Source organism: Argentina silus (genome assembly GCF_951799395.1).
Source record: "Argentina silus genome assembly, chromosome: 3".
Lineage (NCBI taxonomy): Eukaryota > Metazoa > Chordata > Actinopteri > Argentiniformes > Argentinidae > Argentina > Argentina silus.
The window spans coordinates 21,864,932-21,880,084 of NC_139657.1; the positions used below are offsets into that span (position 1 = coordinate 21,864,932).

The 15,153-nt window shown below is 41.2% G+C and overlaps 1 protein-coding gene across 1 annotated transcript in view; it reads left to right on the plus strand.

Annotated features, from left to right (window-relative positions):
* Positions 1-9,720: 9,720 nt before the first annotated feature.
* Positions 9,721-15,153, plus strand: part of wnt7bb (wingless-type MMTV integration site family, member 7Bb) — a 28,276-nt gene continuing 22,843 nt past the window's right edge. The window contains exon 1 of the mRNA XM_083667044.1: positions 9,721-10,204. Within this exon, the coding sequence (XP_083523170.1) occupies positions 10,128-10,204 (77 nt within the window). The 5' untranslated portion in view covers positions 9,721-10,127. The remainder of the gene's footprint in view (positions 10,205-15,153) is intronic.

Sequence of the window (15,153 nt, forward strand, 5' to 3'; positions counted from 1 at the left end):
GAAACTGTCAACATAGTACCTTCCACTGTGGTGATATGGGTATATATATATGTAGGCAATGTAGACAGTAACAGCACAGATATTCAGAGGAAACACTCTCAGTCCAATAACCAATATTGTATACGGTTTGACTGTTCACCATGCTTTGTCTCCATCTACTGGGTTATTTGGGAACCTCTTATGTACTTCCATGTCTTCCAATAACCCCAAATGTCAACTTTTGATCCCACAGGCAAGTTTGATTTGGACCTCTAAATGGCATAGTGGAGAGCTTTACCTTTACCTTTTGCTGACAGCATGTTAGTAAAGCATGTGACTATGATAGTAGATGTTTTACTTTAAAGTACAGAGAAGGATATTTTCATCAACATGTTCAACATTTCTTTACAGAAATGGCTACATAATTCAAGACATGAAAATGTAATATTAAACAAATTTAAACATAAAGTACTGATGGTGTCACTTTTTAGATAGATTTAGCAAATATACCCACATAAAAAAGGAGTACCTAAAAACCTAGAAGATCGTAGAGGATGATATAGGACCACAACATATTGTTCCAATCTATTGAACCCCACAGAGATACCCAGAGATATCATAACTTGAAATGTAATTGCAATGAAAGGCAACCACCCATTTAGCATCAATATATCCCTCAATAAATTTAATCACTTGGTTGAAATGATTTATCTGTCTGACAATGATTCGGCGCCAGGCCCTGGCCTATGTACATTAGGGAGCCATTACGGCCATGTTTTCAGTGAAATTACGATGAAAGAAATACAAGTTTATTGCCCTGATCGGCCATGAGTGAAAGAGGACCCTCATTGTCCACAGCACTATCTGCCACTTCCTGTGAGCTTTGTGTCCACGTTGCTGCCAACGTGTGCTACAGTAGCTACAAATTCCACTGGATTCCGGTAAGTAGCATTTGACAGCTTTCCTGGGCTTAACGGGAAATCTCTCGATGCGGACCAAGATTATAACCTCTGCAAACCGCTGGTCAATGGAAAAGTCTTAATCCACTCAAAGCCAACCACTCCCTGGTGTAATATTGGCTTCGGCAGATATGGAGGTGGCCGATTTTGACCAAAAGCAAATAAATTCTGTGCAGAAGAAATAAATCCCAAAGGAAAAGCTTGTGTGGAGAAGCTGGAGATTCTTTGTTTCTTTGTCCTAACGGTCACTTAAACGCTGACATGTTCTACTGAATTTATTTATGTGCAAAAGAGACTAAAATTAGGTCATATAAACATACAATTTGTAAGAAACTGAACCCAATATCAATGGTGTCCATGATGGTGACCCCTGGCTTCAAACAAGATGCTTTAAAGTAATTATTTTGAGGGCCCCACTGTATGTTAACTATTGATCCCAAATTCTATTATACTGTAAAGAGTATGCCCCCTGGGCGTTAAACAGAGTCATAGTAACTTCTTCCACATAAATGCCTGCTGTATGACAATTACACAGCACTCCAAAGGATTACGACTCCCTCTTGACAGGGGCCTCTTTGCAGCAGTTGATGACGAGTTTTACACTTGAAGTGCGGCCTCTGTGTAATTGTCTAAAGGCAGCTCTAACAAAACCGTCCTTTAATTCTCAGAGAAAACACATGTAGTGAACTCATGCACCACAGCAAAATAAAACCAAATGGGTTGCCTTTCATGTCGAACAGCTCCGGTTTATAGCCGGGTTACGTTACGCTTTGACTGAAAATGTCATTGTCATTCTCTGTGGCAGCTGATGTAATGGCTCCAGCGTGGCCTAGGGGATGGCTCCCCTTTTGGCCGCCCGTTGTTGTCACCTCTGCCGCACAGCACTGGAGAGACGGCCGACAGACAGACAGACAGACGCAGACCAAAAACCAACTCCACAACAGAACCCAAATGTGCCCTTTGACTTTCTGTTGAGGAACCCAGAATGCACTCTGCTGCAGTTCTACTAGAGTTCAGCCTCCAGGCATGGGGGGAGGGTGGTCTGGGCCGTCCATGGTCACTGTCACTCTCCTCCCATCTCTGCGGATACTGTCTACTTCCTTTTCACACGCGGGCGGAGGGGAAGCCAGGGGGCAGACAGACAGACAGAGACAGACAGACAGACAAACCACAGGCACCCAAACTCGCCTGAGTTGAAATAACAGTCATTTCTCACAGGAAGTCGAGCTCACTATGATGCTCCATTACTGAATGACAACAAAGCAGCCTTTTCATCCACTCACAAACAGTGAGAGACAAGCGTGGGGTTCACCGCCGGCTAACAAGATGGGAGTTGAAATGGAGTGTGTGTGTGCGTTGAGTACAAATGGCCATTGATATACTGTTTTGAATACATGTATTATTAACAATGTTTACTCGCAAACACGTGGACTGAATTGCACAAAGGTATTGTACACATTAATGATTTAATAAAAAACCTTCACACAAGGTTGCCCAGCAACCTCTACAAAATGACCCCTAACGATACAAGTGCCAAGTGATCTCCTGACCTGATTGAGATGTTGGGTAACTGTTGTGAAGTCAGTGTGTGTCAGCAGTGTGTAACGTATCCAACTAAACATTCCTTTGTGTGTGAGGCAAGGCAGAGGCAGTCTCCTGCAGACACAACAAAGGGGACCTGTGTTTGACAAGCTGCCCCATGCCAAAGTTGAGGCCAGGGCGTATACCAGGACACTCTGAACTCACCGAGGACACCCACTTCACACGCACACATGCATGCACACACACACACACACACACACACACACACACACACACACACACACACATTCATATATTCCTGCACGTACTGTACACACACACACACAAACACACACACACATACACACGCACACACACTGTTCATTTGTTCTGTGTCAGGTGTCAGTATACCGTAACATGTAGCAATAGTATAGCATCAAGTGTTACTAAAATATGTTAAGTGTTTTAGAAGTTGACTTGCTGAACTAATTGCTTTTTACAAAGTTGTATAATTATTACGGTATGTCGATATAATTCATCAAACCCCTACCCTGTCTTTTGAGAATGGCACAGATTTTTAAGAAACGTTTTTTAGTACCGCAATATGTTAGTCCAGCATTAGTCCACACAAGATTTGCCATGCCATCAATGGAAATGGGTGAAAGAAATGGAGGACCTGCCGTGATGACAATACTCTGTGTTTGATGTTATGATTACATATGAAAGGCCCCTGTGACAGTGCCAAGAAGGAAAACCACAATCTTATATCTAAACATATCAGCCCATGTATGAATAAGAGCCTCAAACTGCCAAGTAAAACATTCAAGTGAAACTGTGTGAATCAATAAGGGGCAGAGTAGACGTTAAAGGCACAGATTGAAGTGAAGAAGAAAGAGATATTTCCTCTTATGAAACAATCATAAATGAAAACTTACTGCACTAACATCTACCTTACTGCACTAACATCTACCTAACATCTCTACTTGTACAGTACAGGCATTTTGTTATTATCAACCCAACATTTGCATGAGTGTGACTCTGCTTGGAATACCAAAACATTGTCAATGAATGACACACAACATTGAGGGAAACATGTTATGTACATTACTGAGATTCCAATTGATTTCTCAATGAACTCTTGTTTTTCAAGTGATTGTGTTCAGAGGCCTTCTCTGGGCTGTATGCTAACAAAAGCGAGGCTTTGAATGTGGTTGAATGAGTATGGGACGGAAACATGGCCTGTTTGAACTGGGCGCAGTGCAAACACAGACAGTGCACAGACCATTGTGTGGGAGAGAGAGAGAGAGAGAGAGAGAGAGAGAGAGAGAGAGAGAGAGGAGAACGAACGACCTACTCGCACAGCAAACACCCCCAGCTGTTCAGAAGGGAGCGGTGTGGTGTTTGTGTGTGTGAGTATGTATGTGTGTGTGTGTGTGTGTGTGTGTCTGTGTGTGTATGTGTGTGTGTGTACGTGTGTGTGTGTGTGTGTGTGTGTGTGTGTGTGTGTGTGTGTGTGTGTGTGTGTGTGTGTGTGTGTGTGTTTGAGACCATAACTGCGGTCAGGTACAAACGCAGGGCCGCACCCTCAGTCAATGCACTCTGTTTAGCTTTTAAAGGTATACAAACTCAGGTAGTCTTCATGCATTTGATGTTTCTGTAAAGTTTGCCCAATGAAATAAAGGTCAGCGTTACCTCAGTGTACTTGGTTATGTTCACAGATACAGTATCTATCAATACTTAAACGCAAAGAAGCCATATTCAGAGGATTATTAACCAATTATATTTGCTATATTTGAACTACAGTACATGTACAAGACAGTACATAATACTTAACAGAACAGATTTATTTCATGGAATGGTATCACAATAACACCAATAGAAACAATAACGACTGCCCTCACATGTCTCATGTCTGTATTATTGTCTCTCTTCCTCATGTCTTCTATTTGAAAACAAAACTGCAATTAACTAGATGAGCTGTTACCTCTGGACATAAAATCATGTTATAATACTGGTATATTACTGATGCTTCTAGATTAAATCACGTTCAACCTCTAAATTGCATTTCTTTGTCTGTTCTCAAACTCTTTCTCATATCCTCTGGTTTATGAACAGAGAGACATTGCTTGTATTTGCTGGACTGCACAAAATGTCCAAGGCCCTACAGATACAAGCCATATGTCTGTCAGATTTTATTGTGAATGTAAATTCTTCAGTTCCATTTGCAGACCAGCAAAATTAATGCGGTTTATGTTTTTGGTAACAGTAATCATCTTTTGTTTTGTTTTTCTGAATGATGAACTCCCATATGACTGTATTTAGCAATTTCTAGCCCTCGTCTGCTATTAGATGAACTGGACCCTGTCCATAGGCATATGAAAACATGAGTAACTAAACCTTAATGCAGTCATTCGTCTACCACACATCTCCAAACACAACACACATGCTCATTCATGGCCGGGCCCGTCCTCATTCCATCTGACAAGCCGTCCACAAATGTGGTGTGATGGCCTCTTGTCCATCTGATTTCAATTGAAGCATCTGCATACAAATTTGTTTCTCCTAATATTATTCAGGCCAGAGAGGATACTTTTTCCATGGTATGAATTAGAGTATTGATACATAATGACTGGGTTTCAGAGGGCTTAAGGGAGGCACAATGTGTCCGGATGCGGGTGCTTACATATCGTACAGGCATGGAGAGGATGATCAAGCCAGATTTTGGCATGTTAGCCTGCAGGGGAGTAACTCTGTATTATAAATGGGCCAAAGTGTTTGTTGAGTCTATTGTCTGGGGCTTTGGAGAGGAAAAAATGGCACAATGGATGCTAGACATTAGCATAAGTCATCAAAGTGAATACTGTCCACAATAATCATGAGTGGCCTGGCTGACATGTCAGTCACTAGACTTTAGTCACTCTGCCATGGTGGCCTTCAATGTAGCATTGTTCTGTAACAACACACTGACCACGAGCCTAGTCCCACACTAGATCCCCTTGTAGTAGGAGAACCATTTGAAAAACCAAAAGGTTCTAAATCAAAACTTTTTAAAGGGGTCTCCTAAGAACCTATTTTGTCCAGATCTGTAAGTTCTTAAGCAAACTCCTCTGACAAACTAATAAGTATATATAGATCTGAGACCAGGCTAATACTGACTTTCCAAGAGAACATCAAACAGTCAACAGTAAACAGTCTGATCTCCTACTGTGCTTTTATATCTTGAGTGCAGCCTACATATTATCCAAAGTAACACACAAATAACACACACACACACACACACACACACACACACACACACACACACACACACACACACACACACACACACACACACACACACACACACACACACACACACACACACAGGACCCATGACCCAGCCATATGGCAGTAGCACATCCTAATCTCAGACAGAAAAAGGTCTCCAGCTTGAAACTGGACCTTTTCTTTTTCTCTAAGCCATTGGACCATTTTTGTAATTGTGCTCTTGAAGAGAAGGTTTGGCGTTCAGTCCCAGACTGTCAGATCTGGGTAAATCGATCCGCCCGCCCTGCACCGTCTCTGAGCTCCGGCCTGATCAGGAAAACACACTTGACAGCTTGGCAAGGGGCCTCGGTGAGAAGTGAGCCCTATTTAAAATAGCAACATCGCAAATTAGTGTTTGAAGGGTTTTAACATGAGCAAAAACACAGCCCGCTTTGAGTTTTCTATCCAATCTTTATCCAAGCACCCGATGTGGCATTGGGCTCTGGCAAGCTAGGGGGAACCTCAAAAAACCTGCTTTCCATCTAGAGGGCATGGTAGAGCATTTCAGCTCACACTAATCAGCTACCGGAGAGGCTGGGAGAGGCTGGGCTGTATGTGGACGCAGTCTGGCCCATCTACACACGGCCTCTCAGGACCCGACATATCAGAGGGCATCTAGGGGAATTAATCAGAACAATCAATCACGTAAAGCCAGGCAGACACTACGTGATTTCAGCCACAAATTAGTCAATTTCGTGGTCGCGACTCCTCTCTACACATGCAGTGTGAGGTGCTCTGACAATCACTGGCACAAGTTGCGCTTGGGACCATACTTATAGAATACTTAAAAGAATACATACATAATACAGTCAAATTAACATGTCAAATTCAAATTCTCGGTTTGGAACCATGAAATTGACGAAAAACGTGTGGTGCTCTGGCACTGCTATAGGCCAATCTAGCAGAAATTATCATGATCATTAAAAATTCCAATACTTTTGTAAGATTAGACAGCTTCTGCTGTCCGCGTCTGGATATTGCGTCAAAATTGTCCTTATGTTTTTTAAGCTTTTTCATAAGAAGAGGTTAAGAGGGGGTTTGGTCACATCTTCCAGTATGAGAGCTATCTATCTGCTTGGGCAGTGTTCATTGCATCAAGACAGCGTGACGTGGAGAATTTGTCTTGTATTATGAAATACTATCATTGGTTGGAATTATCTGCATTTGTAAAAACCGCAGTGTCCATCTGGCTTTAGTCAGGCTAGAGAGAGCTGTGTTTTGACCTTTGAATGTAAGAACGTATCACTGTTTGATTTCTAAGGAGATATCAAATGCCACGGTTGTACAGGTCTCTTTTTTTCTTTCTCTCTATCACTCCCTTACTCTATCTCTCTCTCTTAGTTCCTCCCTCTCTCTCTCTCTCTGCTGTGATCCATACACTCTGATCCCAGACTCAGATTCTCCTCTACAGGCCCCTGGGGCACCTCCTTTTCAGGTATAGCCACCTTCTTTCACCATGAAACTAAATCTTCCTTGGGCTATTTGAGGGAAGTGTTAAAACTGGGTATTAAGGGAGGCACAATGTGTCCGGATGCGAGAGCAGAGAGAGAGCTGATGGAGCGTGGGGGCCATTGGGGAGTGCATAAAAGCTGGTTCCCCCTTCTGCCTGGGGTCTTGTGTAGATGTGGCGGACACAGCCCCCGACGCCTCTCCATGGTTTGGCACTCTGCGTTCCCTTCATTTCACTACACTGTTGCTGCAGACTCTTTCCAGCTGAATGGGCTCCCATACAAACACACGGGTGCCCGGTGGGTTTTCTTATTTAGTTGTCGGTCAAGAGCACTTAATAATATTCAAAATGACAGAGGGAAGTATCATCTGACATCTACCAAAAATGTAGTCCCTGCTTTAAAAAACAAAACATTTTCCCCCTGTAGTTTGGTAAGATTGCACATGAAAAGAAACAGATATTATTGTGCAATGTTAAAAATAGTTTTGCTGACTGTCATGAAAGCAAGGCTGTATTGAGGAGGAGCAGATACAGCACACTCTCAAAAAAAGGTTCTACCTAGAACCCGGAAGAGTTCTTCGGCTGTCTGTGTGGGAGAACCCATTGAAGAGTCCATATACAGTAGACCCCTTTCCACAGAGGGTTCTATATGGAACCCAAAAGGTTTCTACACTTCGACAACCAAATAACCCTTTAGGAACCCTTTTTTTCTAAGTGTATTAGGACAGTGCCAACAAAAAGAAGTTCACCATGCATGCGCCAGATCAAGTGAATTACACTGTTACTGCATAATAATAATAATATAATAATACTAATAATGTGTGATGTGTGTGTGTGTGTGTGTGTGTGTGCACGCGTGCGTGCATGTGTCAGTGCGTGTGTGTCTGTGTGTGTGTGTGTGTGTGTGTGTGTGTGTAGGCATTCGTGTGTGTGTGTGTGTGTGTGTGTGTGTGTGTGTGTGTGTGTGTGTGTGTGTGTGTGTATGTGTGTGTGTGACATGTCTGCACTGACAGTGGCGGGTGATGAATAGCGCTGACGCACATTGTCCCTGGTCTTTGAGGATCGGGCTTAATAAAAAATGTTGGTCCTTTGAACATTTTAATTAAACTAAACAGGACCATACCCAGCCAGCCTCGACCATGAGTTACGTTTGAAGACAAACAAGGCCATCTTTTACAGGGAGACATCAAATACGTGTCTTTTTATGTCACCCTGGATCTCTCTGTTGATGTTCATTATTTCTTAAATCCATCTGGAATTTTGATGGGCATGTTTTGAAGAAAAGGCCTGGAAACCACAACGCAGGGATGTCTTATAACAAAGGTTTCTGCGGTTTAGTCTGTTTCTCGTGGTCAACAACAACTCCCAGTCAGTACGCAGAGATGGGTCATGTCTGTAATTTTAGTTTATGTTGTAATTATTATACCAGTTTAGACATTCATGCTTAAATATGCTATATGACTTGTGGTTTATGAGTTGTTTTAACAAAATATGATGGGCTCATAAAATCCTATAGAATCAATTAATTTTCTTTGAGAGTCAATTCATCAGTTCTACGACATAAATTATACTGAATTGAACGATGATGACACTTTTTTTTACAAATAAACATATTCGAACTAATTTTCAATGTGAATTATACTCTTATAGACATACAAGTATTCAGATCATATCAAACTATACCGGCAAAAACACTAACCTTTAGAAACGAATGAAGCAATGTATAGCCAGAGTTAGAAATTCTATCCAAGGTGAGAAACACTTTTAGAGGGACATTCACATCAGCCAGGGCGCATATCATGACAATAAATTCACTTTTACACAGACGACAAACATTTACATCTATATCCACAAGGGGGAGCATTTTAAAGCAGCAAAAGGATACCCCAGGGAGAAAGTTGAAGATATGCGCATCCCTCAGGTAGGCTCTTTCTCTGTAAACTGCATTATTTTTTCTAATTTAAATACATATAACATTTATTTGTTACATTTGTCCCAGTTATACCTTGCCTATATTCTATGATAAATGTCCGGCAAAAGAGCCCACACATTTCATATCGCCTAAAAAAACAAAACATGGAAACGTCATTATCCATATTTTCATATGGGTATAAAAGATTATTGCCACTGGTAAGAACTGATATGTAAATTATCCGTTTCAATATACAGTACTGTACATGGCTATTCCTCAACCCATCTATTCACAAGCCACCATAGCTGAAAGCGAAAAACAAGTGTATAGTTAGGGGTATATCCTAGTAGGCATTGTCCAAGGTTGCAACCTCAAATACCCTATATAAGGACGTTCCACTTCATTTCTCTGTGGGTTCTTGTAGCTGTACAACAACTACACGTGTTAAACTCAGTCTCGAAGCCCGTCCCATCCTCTGAATATCCATACCGATTCAAAGGAGGAGGCGTGGATAGAGCTTTTGTTACCTGTATTAGAATACCTGCAGCTACATGGAAAGAATTTAAGATGTCGTCAAAGGAGAGGAACTGCAACCTGTGTGACACGGCTTCAGTAAATACGGAATTCTTTGGAAAAGGAGGGCATTGCATTGGGTGTAAATTTACCTGGTGCACAATAGAACAACTGAGAATACATAATTTAGCCCTACTTTGATACAAAGAACGAAAAACAGACCGCCTCTCTCGAGAACGTCTTCATCTCCTGAAGCCTCAACCAGTGTTTCGATTTTGAACCCTCTACACACGTTTCGGATCCTCATCACCCGTCTCACCTGTGCATGTTGACCATGGATTTCACACGGCTTAATATTTCAAAGGAGTTTAGATTTTATGTTTTGGAAAACAAAAGTTATGTTTGCATCTGGAAAGGTTAGATAGAGTTGCCAATGTGAACGCAAGCGTGACCACTTCATAGTGAATGGCCCGTCCTCAAAGCGGTAATGATCATGCACAGACCCCTCCGAAAGTGGAGTTTTTACGTGTTCTTGTGTTTCGGCATCATTTACCTCAGGCTTGGGTGAGTGTTCATTATTATCAATGTGTTAATTTAATTGATCTTGTTATATCTGTGTAATAATACATGTATGTAACACGGCATGCCTCATGAATATATATGTTCACTTGATGCATTAAAATGTGGACGCAAATGCATTAAAATGTGGACGCCATCTGCCCTCTGACCTCATTGACTTGTGACAAACACTGTATCTCTCTGATATCCATCAGTCAGATTTCAAAAGAACAATCAGAGATCACTGAGTAGTCTACTTGAATGGGACGTGCGTAAAAGTTGTGCAATTATGTACAGCAGGCCTACAGATTAAAGATGAATTAATATTGAGTGTCAATATTTTCTTCATCTTCTCAGAACCTGTATTTGCTTTGTCGCACAAGATAATTTGAGCCGCTGTCTTCGCCGGGCTCGAGCTCACTCCTGCATACCTTCATTAATAGCGGCAGGCTGAGTTGTATTTCCACATTCCATTGCCCAGACGGAGTTTTTACCTGTTTTGCAATGCCTTACCTTGATGCATAAAGACAGAGGATTTTTTCCTGGTCTCGACCTGTGTGTGCAAAACCAAAAAATGTTATGTGTCAGAGGCCCAATGCATGCTTGGTTTTAGTTTTCCACCGGCTATTAGCGTTGCACCTTTGTGCAATTTACCTTAGGCCTAAGGAAAGTATACATTATTGCACAAGATAATGCATAATACATATGCTTAATGCCTCATAATATATATATATATATATACATATATATATATATCATGAATTAATCTATGCATAAATTATTTGTCTGTATTACGCTATCCTCTGGATTTAGAGGATGTATGTGAGACATGTGTTTATGTGAGAAATGTGTGCAACCAATTAATTTCATAGAATATTAAAAACCTATAAGAGTGTATAGGAAACTAGATTAAGCCTCGTCCTAGACTAAAAATAATTGTCTATAGGGAATCTCCACTGTCTCCTTGAAAGTGTGATTTAGTCCAGGACTGGGCTTTACCTGTATCTGGGAAACCCCCCCATTGAGTTCAGCCTATTCTTGATCTATTTGTCTTGTAGGTTATAGTCTAACAGGTGGTTTCTCAGACACAGATTAAGCCTAGTCCTGCACTAAATCAAACGTTCAATAGAAAATCTCCATTGGAGATGCTTTTTAGTCCTAAAAATAATTTAGCTTATCTTAGTATCTCCATTAATTGACCGCAAAAGAGAAGATCAACTGTCTTTACTCATTAATCCTTCATGGTATTGCGGTTTGTTATAGCATATGGCAAGAAGTCGTAGCCAACTGGTTATCTCAATAATAACAACAGGTATCATCCCCTAGCACACTCCAATGGTCTGGGCCCTCCAGTCCCTAGTCTCACTAAGCACCTTGAGGCCGGGTAACTCAGAAGTGTTGATATTTTAAGCTCAAAATAGGAAAAATCACACTTAGTGAAGCGTCACCAGATATCTCAGAGTTTTATCAAGCCAAACCTTTCCAGCTCATACCCATGCTTCCCCCCCCCCTTTACCCTAGGAAAATCTTTCATGATACCCTCTTCACACACAATGACTGGAGTCTGCAGGTGGCGAGTGACATCACGTTGGGCTGAGGTGATGGTGCAGACAGAGCATTTCACTCGACATGTTCAAGACAAATCACCCTGAATCTTGAGTGATAAAGCTCAGGTTTTTATATTCACCATTTAGCAAAGCCATTAGTAATACCATCATCTCCCCCAACTAGGCTATTTATTATTCACCTAATAAAAAAGCATCATCACCTTTGTCTTGGTGGCATTTCAGTGAAGTGATACAATGGCCAATAAGCATAGGCCTACAGAAACATTTAATTGCCTATCTTTGATATTCACACATTAGGTTTTAAAAACCTGATGGTGTGTGAAGCAGTTAAGATGAAACAGTCAGTGAGTGTGGCTGTGTTTGTTTACTTTTGGCTCGGATTTGATGAATGAAACCCCTGTCCAGGGGAGAGGATCAGTGTCACCCCTATTGTCCTGCTGTGGCGCAGAAGTGGGCGGATAGCAGTGTCTCACTCTGCCCAATGGCAGCCACGACTCTCATGAGAGTGGAGAAAGGCACTTTTCTGCCATCTAAAATCCCTAAAACCATCATCATTCAGGCTCGGGAACCACACTCTGTAACAGCCTCTACCGCTGAGAGATGACAGAGCCAATCTCCGCGCCCGCAGCACACTCACGGCCCTGGGAGCTAGGAGCTGCATAGCACCGCCACTCAAAGCGAGCACCACAGACGCGTCGCACCAAACGGGAGTCAAGCTCTTCGATTTTGAGCAAGGGGACTAAACGCGCGACAGGAATTAAGGAGTTTACACATTTTCTTTTTATCTCACTCAATCCGAAAGCGGCCATTTGTTCAATGTCATCATGATCATCTTCTCGTCGCGCAGTGTACTGCTGTCAGTCTACTATCCACAGATCTTCCTCATCCTTACGAGTGGTAGCTACCTGTAAGTAACCAATTAACTGTCCCCTTAATTACTTGTGTATTTTTGTGTTGGGGTGAATAGTAAGCATATGAAACGTGACTGTGTGTGTACTTTACAGATGTTTTTGTCATTCTTCAAAAGAGCATGTATCGCAGGTTGTTGCTTATATTTGCGTGAGAATTAAGCTGTTTCTTGCCTGTAGCATAAGGATTTCAACATTATCCAAACACAAACTAGTTATGAGCGTAGGATGAATCCTCCTTAGACCTTAGCTGCTTGCGCGTTTGCCGATACATTTGACGGAGGAATGTTATTTAATAATTTGGTATTTTCCCCAAATGATTCGATATTTTATTGACTTCACTGTTCAAATCTACTCTTGAAATCATATACTTCAGGTAGTGGGGACATCCCATTGCTTCACGTAGGAATAAACCGAGTGATAATAACCAAAGCGTCCCATTATTGTCAATTATGCAGGTGGTAACATGCTAGTCGTGTTGCGTGTGATGACTTAATGGATAATGCTTTTTCAAGATAACTGATGTAACAAAACATATAGCAAAACACCTAAATCATCCATACATCACACTAATAATCGTTGGACACGTTTTCATTTGGCCACGGAGTGGCAGAGATGTTCAAGACAATTGGATGCAGAGAAAATTATTTCATTATTTTACTTTGAGCAGAAGGTATGGGTAGCTTTTACGCATATAGGGATGGTTACCTGTCAGAACTTGTGATAGGGATTACGCTTTATGCATTACATCACCATAGTCTTACATGCAGATTTGCAAAGATGTAATTTAAACCCACATCTGGAAAAGTGGCAATAAAACATCGGTCTCTTACATGCATGTGATTGACACTGGTCACAATACTTGCGTCTTTGAATGAAAATAATAGTTTTGCAGGAGAACGTTTCATTTTTGCCTTTAAAATAATTACCGAACCATACTCCCTGTGCTAGAGACCCCAACTTGATGTTAAAATAGATGTGGTTTATGGTTGCAGTTAAAAGTGGCCAATGCCAATGCCTATGTTTAGTATTGGTTTGCACATTTGAAACTACATACCATTGTTTGTTTTTATAATTTAAACATGCTTTATAAGCAGCATACAGCAACACATGTGATTTCAGAGCGGGGGTAGTTTTGAATAATTAATATGAAATAAAAAGAATGCAATACCCCCATCCTCTTCACTCTCTCATGACACATCCGCAGCTGATGTTTATGCGTGTTAAACTCACAGTGAAATTTGGTGAACTGCATGGGTGGCAAATGAGCCGTCTCCAGAGATATTCGTCAGATCTAAATCTAATCTCTTTGTAAACTGTCGCCAATGCGAAACATTAGAAATAAGTTGTGTCTTTGAACTAATAGCATCAACAATGGAATAACATAAAACATAGGCTACTCAAATAATGCTCAGTTGTACTGTCTTTGTTAAGAATATCTGCCCTCTGGTCAACAAATTCGGCCTGTACAAAATAGTACTGATAGGTGAATGAACCTGTGGTCAGTAAAATTTTATTCCAGCGATTTTAATCAAAGAAAGGTGTGTATTTACTTAATAGATCACATGCGGATTGATACTACAATCTTTTGTCTCACAGTCATTTACACTGGCTGCTATATTCCCCAAATAAATCCAACTGATTTAGCTGCCTCATGGGACCATTTTGGTTGGATGTGTTTCCTAGTTAAACATAACTGTGAGCTTAAGCTGTGTCGGTTCAAAGTGGTTCCACTGTGATGGAATAGGTGTGTGTCAGTGTGTGTCAGTGTTTAAACCAACCCCTCTTCAGGTCATGCTCCTCTGTCACTGGACCTGCCACCCTCTGAGCCTCTCATCTTAGGCCGAAGCAGATGTACGATTCTACCCAATTTAACCCATATGAAACAAATTACTTTTATTAAAGTCTGTTGTTTATCTAACACAATACAGTATCTATCTATGAAACATTTAATTCCTTGACATTACATGTTATGTTCCTCAAGTTCTTAGCTTTAGTGATGGGTTATTTTGCTTCGGAGGCCCGCCGGAGCTGTGATAGGTTGTGGAAACCCATGAAGTCCCTTTGCTATAGATACAATTGCAATGCACAGTACCATTCTCAATTAATATAGCAAGTAAATAGCCATTCCTTTAGCAGAAACTACTTGAGGAACTGAATTGTCTGATGCTAGACCATAAATTGTGAATAGGTTTTACAAAACATTTTCTAAAAGGGTTTTTATTGTTAACCTGTAAGCCTGAATATGAATTTCAATCGCTTTTTTTCCACCTAAAAATATGTAATTTGAGAAGTGTTTTGGGGGCTTGTGTTAGTGGCGACTGCAGAGCTGTCCCTAACTGCCAATAGGGACACAGAATCGTCACTAAGCAAACAGAATCGCATTTGTGCACTTTGATGATGCAGGGATTTAAAAGCTTAGCTGTGGAATGTTGTGTTTTGCATCGTCTGATGGTTTGGCAAGCCCATGTTAGACAGT